Source organism: Aulonocara sp. 'chitande type north' Nkhata Bay, linkage group LG3 (assembly GCF_057382095.1).
Source record: "Aulonocara sp. 'chitande type north' Nkhata Bay isolate Kocher_YH1m ecotype deep benthic linkage group LG3, A_spYH_male_GT1.1, whole genome shotgun sequence".
NCBI classification, from domain to species: domain Eukaryota; kingdom Metazoa; phylum Chordata; class Actinopteri; order Cichliformes; family Cichlidae; genus Aulonocara; species Aulonocara sp. 'chitande type north' Nkhata Bay.
The window spans coordinates 65,836,990-65,853,156 of record NC_141346.1 but is presented as its reverse complement, the minus strand read 5'-3'; the positions used below and the strand labels follow the sequence as shown (position 1 = coordinate 65,853,156).

Genomic DNA, 16,167 nt, shown 5'->3' with positions numbered 1-16,167 from the left:
TTACTGAATTTACGTTTACCCTTAGCCAGCAGTTTTAAATTTCCTTCAATGTCGCCTGCTCTGGCCCCTGGAAGACAATTGACTATGGTTGCTGGTGTCTCTAGCTTCACATGTCTGAGAACAGAATCGCCAATTACCAGAGTTTGACCCCCGGTGGGTGTGTCGCAGAGTGGGGAAAAACGGTTAGACACATGAACGGGTTGGTGGTGTACCTGGGGCTTCTGTTTAGGACTATGCTTCCTCCTCACCGTGACCCAGCCTCCCTTTTTCCCCAGCTGCTTGGGATCTGCCGGGGAACAGCTAGCGGGGCCTACACTATCTTCGGCTGCACCAGCTACAGAGGCCTGGCTAGCTACGGGTGAATGAAGGGTGCGAAGCCGAGTCTCCAATTCAGTAATCCTGGCCTCCAGCGCTGCAAATATGCTACATTTGTTACAGATATCATTACTGCTAAAGGAGGCCGAGGAGTAACTAAACATCTGACACAATCAGCAAGAAAGTGCAGGAGGGACAGGTGAAGTAGCCATGGTGCTAACGAGTCAGCTACGAGCTAAGCTAAGCTAGCGAGACAGTACAGAGACAGTGAGTGAATACTTTGGCTATAAATTAGGTAGTGAGTACACAGAAAGTGTGCTTCGGATGAAGCACGTGAAGATTATACTATGAAAGAAGAATGTATTTAAAAGTTGTTAATTAAATTGCTAAGCAAATAAGCTACTTAGAAACACCACTGTGTTTGAGCAGGAACAGGAAGTGATACTCTACCACAGAGCGAGCGAACACCAAGTGACAGCGCCACCAAGAGACAGGAGTCAGCCTGGTGCTTCTAAATTGGCTGTAGGTGTGGATGTGAGAGAGTGCTTCTCTGTCTCTCTCTGTTGGCCCTGTGATGGACTGCTCACTTGTGCAGGTGGACCACGCCTCTTGCCCTATGACAGCTAGGGCACAGGCTCCAGCCCTGTGAGCCTAAGCTGAATAAACAGTTAGCAAAAATGATTCATAGATAGCCTGAAATTCCCCAGTTAGCAGTTTGGTAGATAGCTATGACATGCTAATCCCATCCAGCAGCTGTCTTCTACCTATAAGCTGATCCCTGCTGAGCCAAAGCTGTCACGGTCCCCGTGTCTCTCTGGTTGGCCCACGCTGGCTACAGGTTTTGTTGTTGTTAGTTTTTGTTTTCTTTGTCTCTCCTCCTCCTCTCTGCCTGGGTGAAGCTCGTTACGGGCTCTCGCTCTTGGCCCACGCACCTGTGTGATTGTGTCCACCTGCTGCTGATCTGGCTGATTTCGCCAGCTGCTATTTAAGGCAGTGGCACTGAGCAGCTCACCGCTGGAACGTTGAACCTCCTGAGTTCGTGCTCTTGGCATTTTCAAAAGAATCCCCTGTGTGTATTTTGCTGTGGAACTAACGTCAACTTCTCTACTAGCTCCTCCCCTTTTGCAAGTGTGGACGCTTCATCTCTTTGCTCCTTAAATGCTTTTCTTCTTTTATTGATTTTTATGCTGATTTTTTCCCTTTTTTCCGTATGAACTTACCTGCGATAGCGTCTGGACACTTATAGATCATTAGGACTAAAGTGTTCTTAACAGAAACAGCAACATTTTTATAGTTACCTTATCCTCAGCGCTCCGTGTGTCTGTGGCCTAGACACAGCTGAAGCCTGATTACAGCATCTGGGCACCAAACAGCCTCAATAGCCTGGAAAGGTGCTAACCGCTAGGCTAACTAGCAACAAGATGCCTTCCCTCGCCACAGATGACTACCACAGCCTCCTGCAGAAGATTGCAGTACTGGAGACAAAAATTCATCGCTTAGAAGTAAACGTGGCGGTAAATGGACTGTGTGGAAATGAAACAACCTTGCCTTTGATTCAAAACAATGGCGATGAGCAAGCTAGTACACAGCTAAGGAGCACAGATAACATGACCAAGAAAGTAGACTCTGTGCATTATTATAAATCCTCAAGTGATAATCCCCCTTTGGACTTTCTTGGTGCAAAACCAAGACATAAATCATGTCTCCTGGAAGGGGGAGGACGTATCACGGGCAGAGCACAGCGAGCTGAAATCTCTGAAACCGACTGGCCTTCACTTCCTACGAGACAGAGAAGCTCTTCTACCCCTGTATACGAGAGGAAACAGGACTGGACAACCGTGAATAGGAAGGTTAACAACAAACCTCCAAAACAACTGAATGTGAAACTGCACAACAGATTTGCTCCACTATCAAAGGACCCTGGATCTATATCGGACAACCATCCATCTAAAAGCAGCAAAGTAAGGTCTGAAAATCTGTTGAAAAGTGAAAGGCCACAGGGAAAGCTAAAGGCTAGGCCTGAAACTCTGATTGTGGGTGACTCTGCCGTAAAGGATGTACAAAGGATGTGCGGTAAGAACACTAAAGTCCTCTGCTTTCCTAACGATATGGTCAACAACCTGAAGGAGAGAATTCTTCAAATTGCAGATGAATATCCAACTGTGACAAACATTGTTCTGCATACAGGGTCAAACGATGTGTCCAAACAACAGTCGGAGGTTCTGAAACGGGACTTTACTGGATTACTAAATACTGTAAACTCTCTGAATGCAGCTGTATTCATCAGTGGACCTGTACCGCCAGTCAGAGGAGGAGACGAGAGATTCAGCAGGTTGTTTACACTGAATAAATGGCTTATATCAGCATGTACTGACCACTCGGTGCATTTTATCAACAACTTCAATATTTTTTGGGAACGCAGGCATCTGTTTAAAGCAAATGGATTTAATTTTAACAGTTTGGCCATAACGAACACCCTGTTCGAACATAAGTGTCCATAAGTGCACGTGGCACCAGGATGCTCTAGGCCGTAGGTCGATGATCGATTTTGTAATCGTATCACCAGACCTGCGACCATATGTTCTGGACACTCGGGTAAAGAGAGGGGCTGAGCTGTCAACTGATCACCACCTGGTGGTGAGTTGGATCAGGTGGCGGGGGAGGACACTGGACAGACCTGGTGCACCTAAACGCGTAGTGAGGGTGTGCTGGGAACGTCTAGCAGAAGCCCCAGTCCGCGAGATCTTCAACGCACACCTCCGGCAGAGCTTCGTCAGCATTCCGAGGGAGACTGGGGACATCGAGTCCGAATGGACCATGTTCAGCGTCTCCATTGCCGAAGCTGCTGCATTGAGCTGCGGCCGCAGGGTGGTTGGTGCCTGCCGTGGTGGTAATCCCCGAACCAAATGGTGGACACCAGAGGTGAAGGGAGCCACCAGGCTGAAGAAGGAGTCCTATCAGGCTTGGTTAGCCTGTGGGACTCCGGAGGCAGCCGACAGGTTTCGACAGGCCAAGCGGAATGCGGCTCGGGCAGTGGCTGAAGCAAAAACTCGGGTGTGGGAGGAGTTCGGAGAGGCCATGGAAAAAGACTTTTGGACTGCCTCGAAGAGATTCTGGCAAACCGTCAGGCGTCTCAGGAGGGGAAAGCGGTGCTCTACCTGCACTGTGTATAGTGCTGGCGGAGCGCTGTTGACGTCGACTGAGAAAATTGTCAGGCGGTGGAAGGAATACTTCGAGGACCTCCTTAATCCCACTGACACGTCTTCCGAGGAGGAAGCAGAGTCTGGGGATGAGGGGAATGACCCGCCAATTTCCGGGGGCGAGGTCACTGAGGCAGTTAAACAACTCCTTGGTGGCAGAGCCCCTGGTGTTGATGAGGTCCGCCCCGAGTTCCTGAAGGCTCTGGACGTTGTAGGGCTGTCCTGGTTGACACGCCTTTGCAATGTTGCGTGGAGATCAGGGGCAGTACCTGTGGACTGGCAGACCGGGGTGGTGGTCCCCATCTTTAAGAAGGGGGACCGGAGGGTGTGTTCCAACTACAGGGGGATCACACTCCTCAGCCTCCCTGGGAAAGTCTATGCCAGGGTGCTGGAAAGGAGAGTTCGTCCGCTAGTCGAACCTCGGATACAGGAGGAACAATGCGGTTTTCGTCCTGGTCGCGGAACACTGGACCAGCTCTTTATCCTCTCGAGGATACTTGAGGGTGCATGGGAGTTTGCCCAACCAGTCTACATGTGTTTTGTGGACTTGGAGAAGGCATTTGACCGTGTCCCTCGGGGTGTCCTGTGGGAGGTGCTGCGGGAGTATGGGGTGTCTGGCCCATTGCTACGGGCCATTCGATCCCTATACAACCGTTGCAAGAGCTTGGTTCGCATTGCCGGCAACAAGTCGGACTCGTTCCCGGTGGGTGATGGGCTCCGCCAGGGCTGCCCTTTGTCTCCGGTTCTGTTCATAATTTTTATGGACAGGATTTCTAGGCGCAGCCAAGGGGCGGAGGGCTTTCGCTTTGGTGGCCTCAGAATCTCATCTCTGTCCCACCGGGAGGAGGCCCCGGGGCAGACCCAGGACACGCTGGAGAGATTATATCTCTCGGCTGGTCTGGGAACGCCTTGGTATTCCCCCGGATAAGCTGGAGGAGGTGGCTGGGGAGAGGGAGGTCTGGGCCTCTTTGCTTAGGCTGCTGCCCCCGCGACCCGGCCTCGGATAAAGCGGATGAAAATGGATGGATGGAATGGATGGATTTAATTTTAACAAGTCAGGGGTGAAACTGTTCACCTCCAACTTGTTTTATTCCATACGTCATCCATCTCTGCTTGGTGCCAAGGCTGAGATAAATGAGGAGTTATCTCATAAAGAGGAACAAACAGTACTCCAAGAACAGACAAAGCCCAGCAGAAACCTTGAGGAGGAGCTCCATTTGCCCCCACCTGGGAAGAGCCTCAGAAAGGAGAGACATCTGAGGCAAGAAGAGGGGTCCCTATTTTCCTCCAACTCTCTCAACAACACCAACGACCAGGACCAGGGACCACGATCTTCCCCAGTCCCCCAAACCCCTGACAGGCCATCACCCTCCTCCCCCTCCCTTTCTCCCTCCTCCCCACACCTGAAATTCACTGAGGAGATGATGGAGCGGGTCAATGCTGGGCTCAGATCTACCCCCCGGCCCAATCCCTTTTTGTCCCCCATAAACCCGCCACCAGAGCGGCCAAATGTTCGCCATCGAGCCCCACCCTCAACAGAGCAATCAAAGTCACATTGCCCAGCCTCTCCCCCCTTAGTTCCTCCTTACCACCTTCATGCTCTGTCTCCGCAGTCTGATGTGTGATGTGTGAAGGGTCCGGGCTGCGAGGATTACGGCAGTGGTGACTTTTCCCAGGAGAAGCTGGGACCCTGTTTACTAGAAGGTTTTAAAATCTCTGTACTTTTAGGTGACAGAAGGAGACATGTGGCCTGGTCAAAACACAGAGAGCTGCACTCTAAAAGATCTTTAAACATAGTAAACATACCTTGTGTGCCACAGACTGCTCCCAAACATGAGGGGACAAGTAATGCCTCTAAAACACTTAAGTTGGCTTTATTAAACGTTAGATCTTTAGCTGGGAAAACATTTTTAATTAATGATTTAATCACTGAGCACAGCCTTGATTTTATGTTTTTAACTGAAACTTGGTTGGACCAAAGTAACAGTGGAGCTGTTCTCATCGAGACGACCCCTCCTAACTACAGTTTTATCAGTGAGGCCAGGCTCAGCAGGAGAGGAGGAGGGGTTGCTGTCTTATTTAATGAATCATTTCAATGTAAGCAGCTATCTCCTGGAAGTTTTCAGTCTTTTGAATATGTAGCTTTACAGCTGAAGGCCCCATCCAAAGTTGTGTTTCTTAATGTTTACAGGCCTCCCAAATACTGCACAGACTTTTTTAATGACCTCAGTGAACTGCTGTCTGTGATCTGTGTTGATTTTGACTGTGTAATTATTGTTGGGGATTTTAACATCCATGTGGACAACCCTCAGGACAAAGGGACTAAAGACCTGAGTAACACTCTAGGCAACTTTGGGCTGACTCAGCATGTAACAGAGGCCACACATAATAGAGGACACACTCTTGACCTACTGATCTCCAAGGGCCTGAGCATTTCAAAGGTTACTGTGTCTGATGTGGGCGTGTCTGATCATTACTGTGTTTTCTTTTAAAGTAAAATCTCAGCCCACATAAATATGTCAACAGCAGTGATCACAAAACGGTGTATAACTGAACACAGTAGTGCAATTTTTAACCAGGTCTTCCCATTAACACCTGACCTGTCCAGAGGGTCAGTCAATGAGCTCGTCAATAGCTTCAATGCTAACATGTTAAATGTAATGGACACTATTGCTCCCATTAAGGTGAAGGTTATCTCTGGAAGGAAAAAGTCTCCATGGAGAAACTCCACACTGGTGAAAAATGAAAAAAGAGAGTGTAGGAAAGCTGAGTGCAGATGGAGAAAAACAAACCTCCAGGTTCACTATGACATCTATAAAGAGAAACTTCACAATTATAATTTACAACTGAGGAGTGCAAGGAGGTCCTACTTCTCTGACATCATCACTAAAAACAGCCATAATGCTCGGGTCTTATTTTCTACAGTTGATAGGCTAACAAGCCCTCCTGTGTCAGTGGCAGCTGAACTTCATTCGACCATGGTCTGCAATGACTTTGCCAAATTCTTCACAGAAAAAATCCAAAAAATTAGACAAGCAATTGGTACATCAACAGCAGATCCAGAATATGTACTGTGTCCACCGAAAAACTGTTTAAACACCATGAAACAGTTTCACCCTATTAACAGCAAAGACCTGGAGGACATCTTAGGTCAACTGAACTCCTCCTCCTGCTGTTTAGATGTCCTGCCAACAAGTTTTTTCAAAAAGGTCTCAAAGACTTTAGAGTCAGACCTGTTACACATCGTCAACTTTTCTTTATTATCAGGTGTGTTTCCAGAATCACTAAAAACTGCTGTAATAAAACCTATACTGAAAAAGGACAATCTTGACAAGACACAAATGAACAACTACAGGCCGATCTCAAATCTCCCATTTTTAAGTAAGATCATTGAAAAAGCAGTTTCTCAACAGCTCAGTTACTTCTTAAAACAGAATAACTGCTACGATGCCTTCCAGTCAGGTTTTAGACAGAACCACAGCACTGAAACCGCTCTGACCAAAGTGTTTAATGACATATGTCTGAATACAGACAGTGGAAAAATGTCAGTCTTAGTTTTACTGGATCTCAGTGCAGCATTTGATACAGTTGACCACAACATATTACTCAAACGACTGGAGAACTGGACAGGTCTTTCAGGAACTGTACTAAACTGGTTCAAGACATACTTAGAAAACAGGAAATACTTTGTATCAATAGGTAACTTCACATCTGAGCAGACAAGTATCACATGTGGAGTTCCCCAAGGTTCCATCTTGGGACCCCCTCTGTTTAACATTTACATGCTCCCACTGGCACAGATTATAGAGAACAACAAAATAAACTATCATAGCTATGCAGATGACACACAAATATATATCACAATGTCACCAGGAGACCAAGGCCCTGTACAGGCTCTTGGTAAATGCATTGAGGAAATTAATGACTGGTTGTGCCACAATTTTCTCCAGCTAAACAAAAACAAAACTGAGGTAATAGTCTTTGGCGCCAAAGAAAAACGATTACAGGTCACCAGAGAACTTCAATCTATACATCTAAAAACCACAAACCAGGCGAGAAATTTGGGTGTAGTGATGGATGCAGACCTAAACTTAGAAAAACACATTAAGACAATAACAAAGTCAGCTTACTATCACCTCAAGAATATTTCAAGGATAAAAGATCTGATGTCTCAACAGGACCTGGAAAAACTAGTCCATGCATTCATCTTTAGTAGGCTTGATTACTGTAACAGCATCTTTACAGGTCTACCTAAAAAATCAGTCAGACAACTACAGCTCATTCAGAACTCTGCAGCTCGAGTCCTCACTAAGACCAAAAAAGTGGACCACATCAGTCCAGCTCTGAGGTCTTTACACTGGCTGCCTGTCCGTCAGAGGATAGACTTTAAAGTTCTGATACTGGTCTATAAAGCTCTGAATTGTTTAGGACCAAAATACATCAGTGACCTCCTGACCCAGTATGAACCTTCCAGATCTCTCAGGTCATCTGGATCCGGTCTTTTATCAGTTCCCAGAGTCAGAACCAGACACGGAGAGCTGCATTCAGCTTTTATGCTCCTTATATCTGGAACAAACTCCCAGAAAGCCTCAGATCAGCTGAAACACTCAGTTTATTTAAATCCAGGTTGAAGACTCACCTGTTCTCAGCTGCATTTGAATAAAGCACCAAATCCACACTTTTAAGCTTAAATTTCAAAACTTACATTTAACTACTGATTTTATCTACTGTTCTGATTTTATCTGTTTTGATTTTATATACTGTTTTGTTTGTTTGTTTGTTTGTTTGTTTGTTTGTTTGTTTGTTTGTTTGTTTGTTTGCTTGTTTTAATCAATTTTAAATCATGCTTTTTATTTGTTTTTGTTTCTAATGTCTCTGTAAAGCACTTTGAATCACCTTGTTGTTGAATTGTGCTATACAAATAAATTTGCCTTGCCTTGCCTTGCCTCTGTGTAGATATCCCTCTTCTGGACCAAATCACGGGACCAGCCCGGGTGTGGCAGCGTGTGTGGAGTTTTGGAGCGAGTGCGGCTGAAGCGGAGTGCGTGTGTGCGGAGGAGCTGTGGCGGTGACTGTGTGGAAGAGGAAGCGTGTGTGTGGATTTCCCCACTCCTTCTCTCCCGGGAGCCCTGGACCCCCTCCCAACTCACTGTACATATATATAGCACTGAGGTGACCCCTGTTGTCAATAAATCTCCTTTTGTTCTTTGACAAAGAACTGTCTGCGCGTGAGTCCATTCAGTAGCCATGACAAAAGCACTTTTTCATTTACAAATTACAACCTTTAATAGAAACCTATTGGTCAGCATCTTATTAGCCTGCTGTTAGCTTCATTCCACAGAAAACTGAGAGAAACTAACAGAGTTGATAAAGAATAAAGAGAAATGTGTTGATTTAAAGCCTTTGAAGTGCTTCAGATGATCTCTGTCCACTTCTGTCCACTCATTCATTCATGTAAGCTTTCTAATGCAGCTTTGATCTTCACAGTCTGCTTCATGAAACTCATTCTAACCCTGAATGTCAGAGTGTTCCTCCTTCTCTTTCCCATCATTCATGCTGGCAGTGGAGGAGATTTGGATGTTGGACTGTGTTTTGGATGATGTGTGTATGTTTGTGTTGGACTGCTGTCTGTAAAGCAAACGCACATTTTGCTTTGGATTTCAGTGTCAGACAGACTTTAAGGTGGAATGAAGAGTTTGAGAGTTTCACAGTGAATTATCCAGTGGAGGATTTTTCTTCTTCTTTGAAGGTTTGAAATGTGAACATTGTTCTGCTGCAGTCAATGGACTAAACCAGAGAAGAAGAAAACAGACTTTACCATGAAGATCCTCAGTGTGGATCAGTATAATATCAGCCTGATGTCTGCAGTTTAGTGTCAGCACAACTTTCACATCATATTCATCTCAGCACAACTAAAACATGCTGACTGACCTCAGAGTTTCAAGTCCACATTCTGGACTCTCCAGGAAACCACACAGATGCTTCACTCCTGAATCCTGCAGCTTGTTGTTGGAGCTCAGGTCCAGCTCTCTCAGATGGGAGGGGTTGGACTTCAGTGCTGCTGCCAGATAATCACAGCTGATCTCTGACAAACCACAGCCCCACAATCTGTATGAAGAATGAAAGATGTAAGTTTATTAGACAAAGTGTGAGCTTGAAATCATTCAGTGTTTCATCATCTGTTCAGAGCTGAAGAAGGTTCAGAATGTAGAAGTTTAGAAAATGGAAACTCCAAACAGCTGAAGCCAACAGGAAGCAGCTTCAAACAAACACAACAAGAGAAAAAACTCTGAATGTTTCACATTAAAGTCGTACATTTATCATAAAAACAGGACAAAGACTTGAAAAAGTCGTGTTTTTCCTTCCAGGAACCACAAGGCTTCACTTTTAAAGGTGAAGTGTGAAAGAAATTGTCACGGCTGGCGGGGTGAGCCATGTGGTGTTGGAGGAAAAGGAGGACCCAAAATGCAGCAGTGACTGATGATTCGAGTGATGTTTATTTACAAAGTGGCAGTGACAGAAACAGGCAACGAAGCGTGAGAGATTACTAACGGAAACCTAAACTGGGAGAAACTAAAGAGCAAACCTGAAATCTTAACGAAACGGAGAGCAGAGCAGAGAGACGCAGACTAAGGAACAGGAACACCATAGAACGCAGACGAGCCGACAACGAATACAGACCGACACCCACTAAATATACACACACAAGGTAATGGACTTCTTTATTGAAAAGTACTTTAAATGTTTAGTCATGTGAGTGCAGCAGAGGAAATGCTGCTGTCATCCAACACTTGAGACTTGAACGCACCACAGCCCAGTCACACTCTTGCTAGTTGGACAGAATAAAGTGTTTGTTTGTTTAGGGTTTGTGGATCCCTGAAGGCGAGAATGTGAAGATCCCAGTAGCCATCAAAGTTCTCAGAGAGGCCACGTCACCAAAAGCCAACCAAGAAGTCCTGGATGTAAGACTCCTCTGTGTGCTTCTTCTATTTCCTGCTCTACAAACACATTGTTAGTGACTGTTAACTATTTTGTGTCTTGAATTTTAAGTCGCTCCACCAAATATCTTCTTACATTTAAGTGGTTTAAAAACATTAGATCTTAATCTTGAGCTGATTAAAGGGCTGAAGCTTAACTGAAGTTAAAAATGCTCCACAGCTGCATCTGTAGCTCAGACTTTCCCATGTAGGCAGCGACTGTGGATGTTTCTCAGTAACACTGCTGTCTGTGTAGGAAGCGTATGTGATGGCGAGTGTGGATCACCCTCATGTGTGCCGCCTGCTGGGAATCTGCCTGACATCATCAGTCCAGCTGGTTACTCAGCTGATGCCGTACGGCGGCTTGCTGGACTATGTCCGGCACCACAGGGATAGCATTGGGGCGCAGTGGCTGCTCAACTGGTGTGTCCAGATTGCTAAGGTGAGTAAATGAGGTCAGCAAGACCTCCTCTAAGGAGAAACTCTCCTGCCTGAGGCGCCAGCTCAGTGTGCAGCTCTCTTTAAGCCTGCTGAGGCTCATTAATGCAAACACAAGAAACCGTGTGCTAATCTGTTTAGTCCGTTTTAAGTATGATTTGGATTTTTAAGTGCTGGGAAAATCACAAGGTACAAGGTCAGAGGCTCACAGTGAAACCTGATGAGAGCAGTCTCCATTCATAAAGTGTGCTGATGGGATCGTGGGTGCTGAATATGGAGCTGATGGCAGGAGAAAAATGGGAAAACCTCAGAGATAGTTCATGGATGCAGTGAAGGAGGACGTGCAGAAAGCTGGTGTGACCGATGAGGATGCTGGGAGAGGGGGAGATGGGGGCAGATGAGCTGCTCTGGCGCCCCCTAAAGGCAGCAGCCTGAAGAAGTTAAACAAAAACAAACAATTTACACAGATGAGTTACAGTCATTTACACATTTTTGTATGAGGCTGTAAACATGTTTATCTCTGCTGTAACTTTTGAAATTTTTACACGTGGATCTGTGGACACCGAACGATTGTTGGAGTCAGCATCACCTGCAGTTTCTGGAGATACTGGTGCTGCAGCCCAGCCAGTTATCACACAGCTGGTTTTACTCATACTGAAAACTTGTGTGCATGCATGACGTTTGTGTGCAGGGCATGAACTACCTGGAGGAGCGTCACCTGGTGCATCGTGACCTGGCTGCAAGGAACGTCCTTTTGAAGAGTCCTAACCACGTCAAGATCACCGACTTCGGCCTTGCCAAGCTTCTGACGGCAGATGAGAAGGAATATCACGCTGATGGAGGAAAGGTGTGTTTTCATGTGGCTGGCACTCGGAGACGAGCTGATTTCTATCAGGACAAAACCACAAAAGACTAAATCAGACAGGATGTTGGGCTTCTCTGTTAAAATGTTCCTCACCTGTCTGTGTATGTTTGTCTTCCTCTGTTTAACGCAGGTTCCCATTAAGTGGATGGCATTAGAGTCGATCCTCCAGTGGACTTACACCCATCAGAGTGATGTTTGGAGTTACGGTGGGTCAATCTGTGGCTCTCTAGCCTGCACAGGGCCCACTGGTTACTTGTTTCACTAGACCTGAAAAAGTTATTTTCTTACTGTGACATAAAAAGACAGCTGTTCTATCACAGCTGGGATAGGCTCCACCCACGACACTGAATTTGATAAGTGGAAGTAGATTGGATATAAAAAAGTATCATGAGGTAGCCCTCCATAAAGAATCATCTGCTTTATTGTCTATTTTACTTCAAATGGAAACATTAACATTGAAACCATTAACATGCTGTTGTCTTGTGTATGACCTGACACAAGAGGTCGACCATAAACTCCTAAAATGCTCTCTGATGTCATAGATCCAGTGAGCATTAGAGTGATCTTCTCATAGATTTCAGTCTGACAGGACTGCCCCCTCTTGGGTATTTGAAAGAAAAACGGTTCAGGTTCAAGATGCTTACTTACTGATCCACCGTTCGGACCCCAGAACGTATTTCTGTCTTTTATATACATGCAAATAAAAATGATCATTATCATTAAAATTCTCATCAGGAACAAACCCTCCTTGAACTCATGTTGTTTACTTCATCGTGTCTGTTGTTGTGTAACGGAGGTTTTACTGAGAGCTGAGTCTGCTCTAACAGTCGATGGTCTGCAGGTGTGATGGTGTGGGAGATCATGACGTTCGGCTCCAAGCCATACGACGGCATCCCAGCCAGCGAGATCGCCACGGTGCTGGGGAGAGGCGAGCGGCTGCCTCAGCCCCCCATCTGCACCATCGATGTCTACATGATCATGGTCAAATGTAAGATGAGACGCAGGTGGTGCTGGTAGAAAAATTGCGCCTTGATGGGAACATGAAGGTGTCAAACTTTTAAATAGTTATGTCTCCATCATGTCTCCAAATCGGGCGTCTGTTTGTCTTACAATGGCTCCAGGCTACGGTCTAAATTTCATGAAGTCAGACAAACAAATTCTACATCAAGTACTAAAAGTTCTTTGGTATGACGAACACGAATATAAAGTCTGGAGCAGCTCAGCTGTACAGAAGACTGAAAATCATCCCCTTTGCTTCTGCAGGCTGGATGATCGACCCGTCCAGTCGGCCCAGGTTCAAAGAGTTGATGGTGGAGTTCTCTAAGATGGCCAGCGACCCGTCCAGATACCTGGTCATACAGGTAAACCAGGGATTTCATGTCATTTACTTGTATAATGACACTTATAAAAAGATTTTCTTCACTGAGGGTTGGTAATATGGAGATCCTTTACCGTCTGACTGTCCAGATATTTTCTACATGTAATAATATTAATATTGTCTTATTTCTCAGACATTTGTTCATTCAAAAGCTGTGCTGAACGTGAACTCTTGACTCACCACACACATCAGGGGGACTGTTGTTAAACAAGCTAATGGTCTGATCGGTCGAATATTTGTGACATTTGTGAGAAATCATTTACACTCATAGGACTCAGTGTTTCTGTATGAAGGTAAATCACTTGGTCAGCAATCAGTTCTATTATTAACAATCCATAAATATTTACATTTTAACCTTAACAATAATCTACTTTTATAGTAATCAAAAAATAAACCAAAACCTTCTTACTGAAAATGAAAGAAGGAAGCTGACACTTAACCTATTTAACCTAATTAATAAGTTAACTGATTAGAAAAAGATAAAGCATTTCTACTTCTAATGATCACATTTAACTCAGTTTTTCCTGTTTTGAAAATGAAGATGTTAGAAAAATAAAACAATTTTGTTTTCATATGGAAAACCGTCCGTCGTCTTTTCTTTTTGTTTCCTCTTGATTGCGCTGGCATATGATGAATTAAAGTATGATACAATTAATTTTTTAAATGTAAAGAACCAAACTAGTATTCTGATCACAGTACGGGGTGCACGTGGAGAATATGTCCCGATCTGGATCATTCAGACACAAAACAGGAATAAATTTAATCCAGGAGAAAAAGTATTTTAGAAATATCTACAGCTGAGATTTTTTCTTTTATGAAACCACATGAACATAGTTGAATTATTAGACCCGACAAACATCATATGGTAAATGGCCTGTATTTATATAGCGCTTTACTAGTCCCTAAGGACCCCAAAGCACTTTACATATCCAGTCATCCACCCATTCACACACTGGTGATGGCAGCTACATTGTAGCCACAGCCACCCTGGGGTGCACTGACAGAGGCTGTCAGACACTGGCGCCACCGAGCCCTCTGACCACCACCAGTAGGCAACGGGTGAAGTGTCCTGCCCAAGGACACAACCATCGAGACTGTCCAAGCCGGGGCTCGAACCGGCAACCTTCCAATTACAAGGCGAACTCCCAACTCTTGAGCCACGATCGCCATATCATCAGTTCATCTCTTTACTTCCTGTTTATTAGAGAATTAAGCAGTTTGGGATCAACGTGTGTTCTAACTCATACTCACACGGTGAATATAGATGAGTAAACTGTTAAAATGAAATAATATTAGTATTTATTAACTGCACAGAACTAACAGGGAATGTAAAGTTTCGGTGTGTAGAAAGAAGGGGTTCAAAAGAAACACGAGAAAATGATTTCAAACGAACTTCCAATAAATGCAAAGCTGTTTCTCTTTGGTTTCAATCCAGAAGATGATCATTATAATAAAAATGAACGAGCAATAATGATTGTCTTTAAAGAAAAAAACTGTTACATAGCATAAACTCAACTACATTAATTATTTTTGTCAGGGGGACCTGCCAAGTCCGTCAGACAGCAGGTTTTACTCTCGTCTGCTGAGCACCGACGACACCGAGGACGTTATTGACCCGGACGAATACCTGCTACCCTACAGAGGCATGGGTAACCATAAGGACCGGCCCATGGTATGGACACACACACACACACACACCTATTGTAGTCTAATCTAGTCTAAAGACACATTGTTACATGTCTATATGTTTTATCAAACATTTTAGTAAATGTTACATGAAAAAACATCGTACTTAAGAAAGTGTTCGGCGCCCCCTGGTGACCCAAGTAAATGTAAACAGTCTACTTCCACTCGCCATAAGTGGCCAGAAGTACAGCTATTTATTTCCTCTGTGTTTCATTCTAATGAACGTGCTTTGATGAAACAGAGGTGTTTCATTGATTCTCTTCGTTCGTGTCAGAATGGTCATCCGGCCGGAGAGAACAGCCTCGCCCTGCGGTACATCACCGATCCCACTGACAGCGCACTGGAAAAGGACTTCATCGACCACGGTATCCATCATCAAACATAACTCAGACCAGTGACAAATAATTAGGAGATGTAAATCAATTAATAGCTGGACAGCAAACTGTCTTCATGACAGAAAATTAATTTATTTATACCTAAACAGCATTTTCCTGCTCTGTCTTCCAGAGTACATGAACCAGAGTGTGAGTGAGACCAGCCAGAGCAGCCGGCTCTCCAAGGTTTTAAACCCTAATTATGAGGACCTGAGCCTGGGCTGGGGCCCACTTCCCCACCTGCTGGAGGATCTGAACACCTCCCAAGTGCCCTATGGACCTGAATACCTGAACGCGTCCTGCAAACTGCGCCCTCTGGTGACCAGTCACAGCCTTGATAATCCAGACTACCAGGCTGACTTCCTGCCTCAGATCATTACAGATGCAACTTTAGCCGAGAACCATCTGTTCCTCCCAGCAGCAGAGAACCTCGAGTACCTGGGTGTGGGCGGTGCTCTACATGCTCCCGTCCGCTAGGGGGCAGCAGCTCTCGGGCTGTCAGACTGAAGCTGTGCTCTACTTTCATTCAAGCTGCCCACAGGAATTAATTGTTTTACAGTCAGTTCTTCAGGAAACACTGACTGGAGCAGAGGCAGCACTTCATCCAGACCGACAGCCTCAGATTCACAATTGATCTTTACAAGTTTGTTTGACTGGTAGGACCAAAGGACTTGGTTTAAGCTCTGCAGCTCCTGAACGAGTTTCTTTAACAGTCTCAGTCTGACTAAAACCTTCTGTTTGACTTGAAATACTCTGAATGAACTTTTATTGTATAAAGTGTATAAAGTTATGAATTCTTTGCTTTACTTGACAAGAATGAGCCAAATCATGATTTCCTGTTAACCACTACTGCTCGTGTCTGTGTATCACTGTTGATAGTGTAAATTTATGGAAGTTGAGAGGCTGTCTGCAGATACTGAACCTTTGTCAGCTT

General features: G+C 45.0%; 2 protein-coding genes across 3 annotated transcripts in view; one reads left to right on the top strand and one right to left on the bottom strand.

Moving 5' to 3' along the window:
• The window catches only part of LOC147336641 (NACHT, LRR and PYD domains-containing protein 12-like), a 327,736-nt gene that overhangs the window by 286,608 nt on the left and 24,961 nt on the right, over positions 1-16,167 (bottom strand). For both annotated transcript variants that reach the window (XM_086285503.1, XM_086285504.1), the window contains exon 12: positions 9,447-9,623. In XM_086285503.1, coding sequence (XP_086141629.1) covers positions 9,447-9,623 — 177 coding nt within the window. The remainder of the gene's footprint in view (positions 1-9,446; positions 9,624-16,167) is intronic.
• Positions 9,635-15,710, top strand: LOC147336642 (melanoma receptor tyrosine-protein kinase-like). The gene is made up of 10 exons (XM_086265442.1): positions 9,635-9,643; positions 10,379-10,477; positions 10,749-10,934; positions 11,622-11,777; positions 11,926-12,001; positions 12,637-12,783; positions 13,059-13,156; positions 14,711-14,845; positions 15,134-15,224; positions 15,367-15,710. Exons 1-10 carry the CDS (start codon positions 9,635-9,637, stop codon positions 15,708-15,710), a joined length of 1,341 nt encoding a protein of 446 aa, XP_086121568.1.

Bases quoted from the DNA above. Each gene is read 5' to 3' on its own strand.
- LOC147336642 (XM_086265442.1), top strand. The intron at 10,478-10,748 runs GTAAGACTCCTC...CTGTCTGTGTAG, and splicing joins CCAACCAAGAAGTCCTGGAT to GAAGCGTATGTGATGGCGAG. The intron at 13,157-14,710 runs GTAAACCAGGGA...TATTTTTGTCAG, and splicing joins CCAGATACCTGGTCATACAG to GGGGACCTGCCAAGTCCGTC.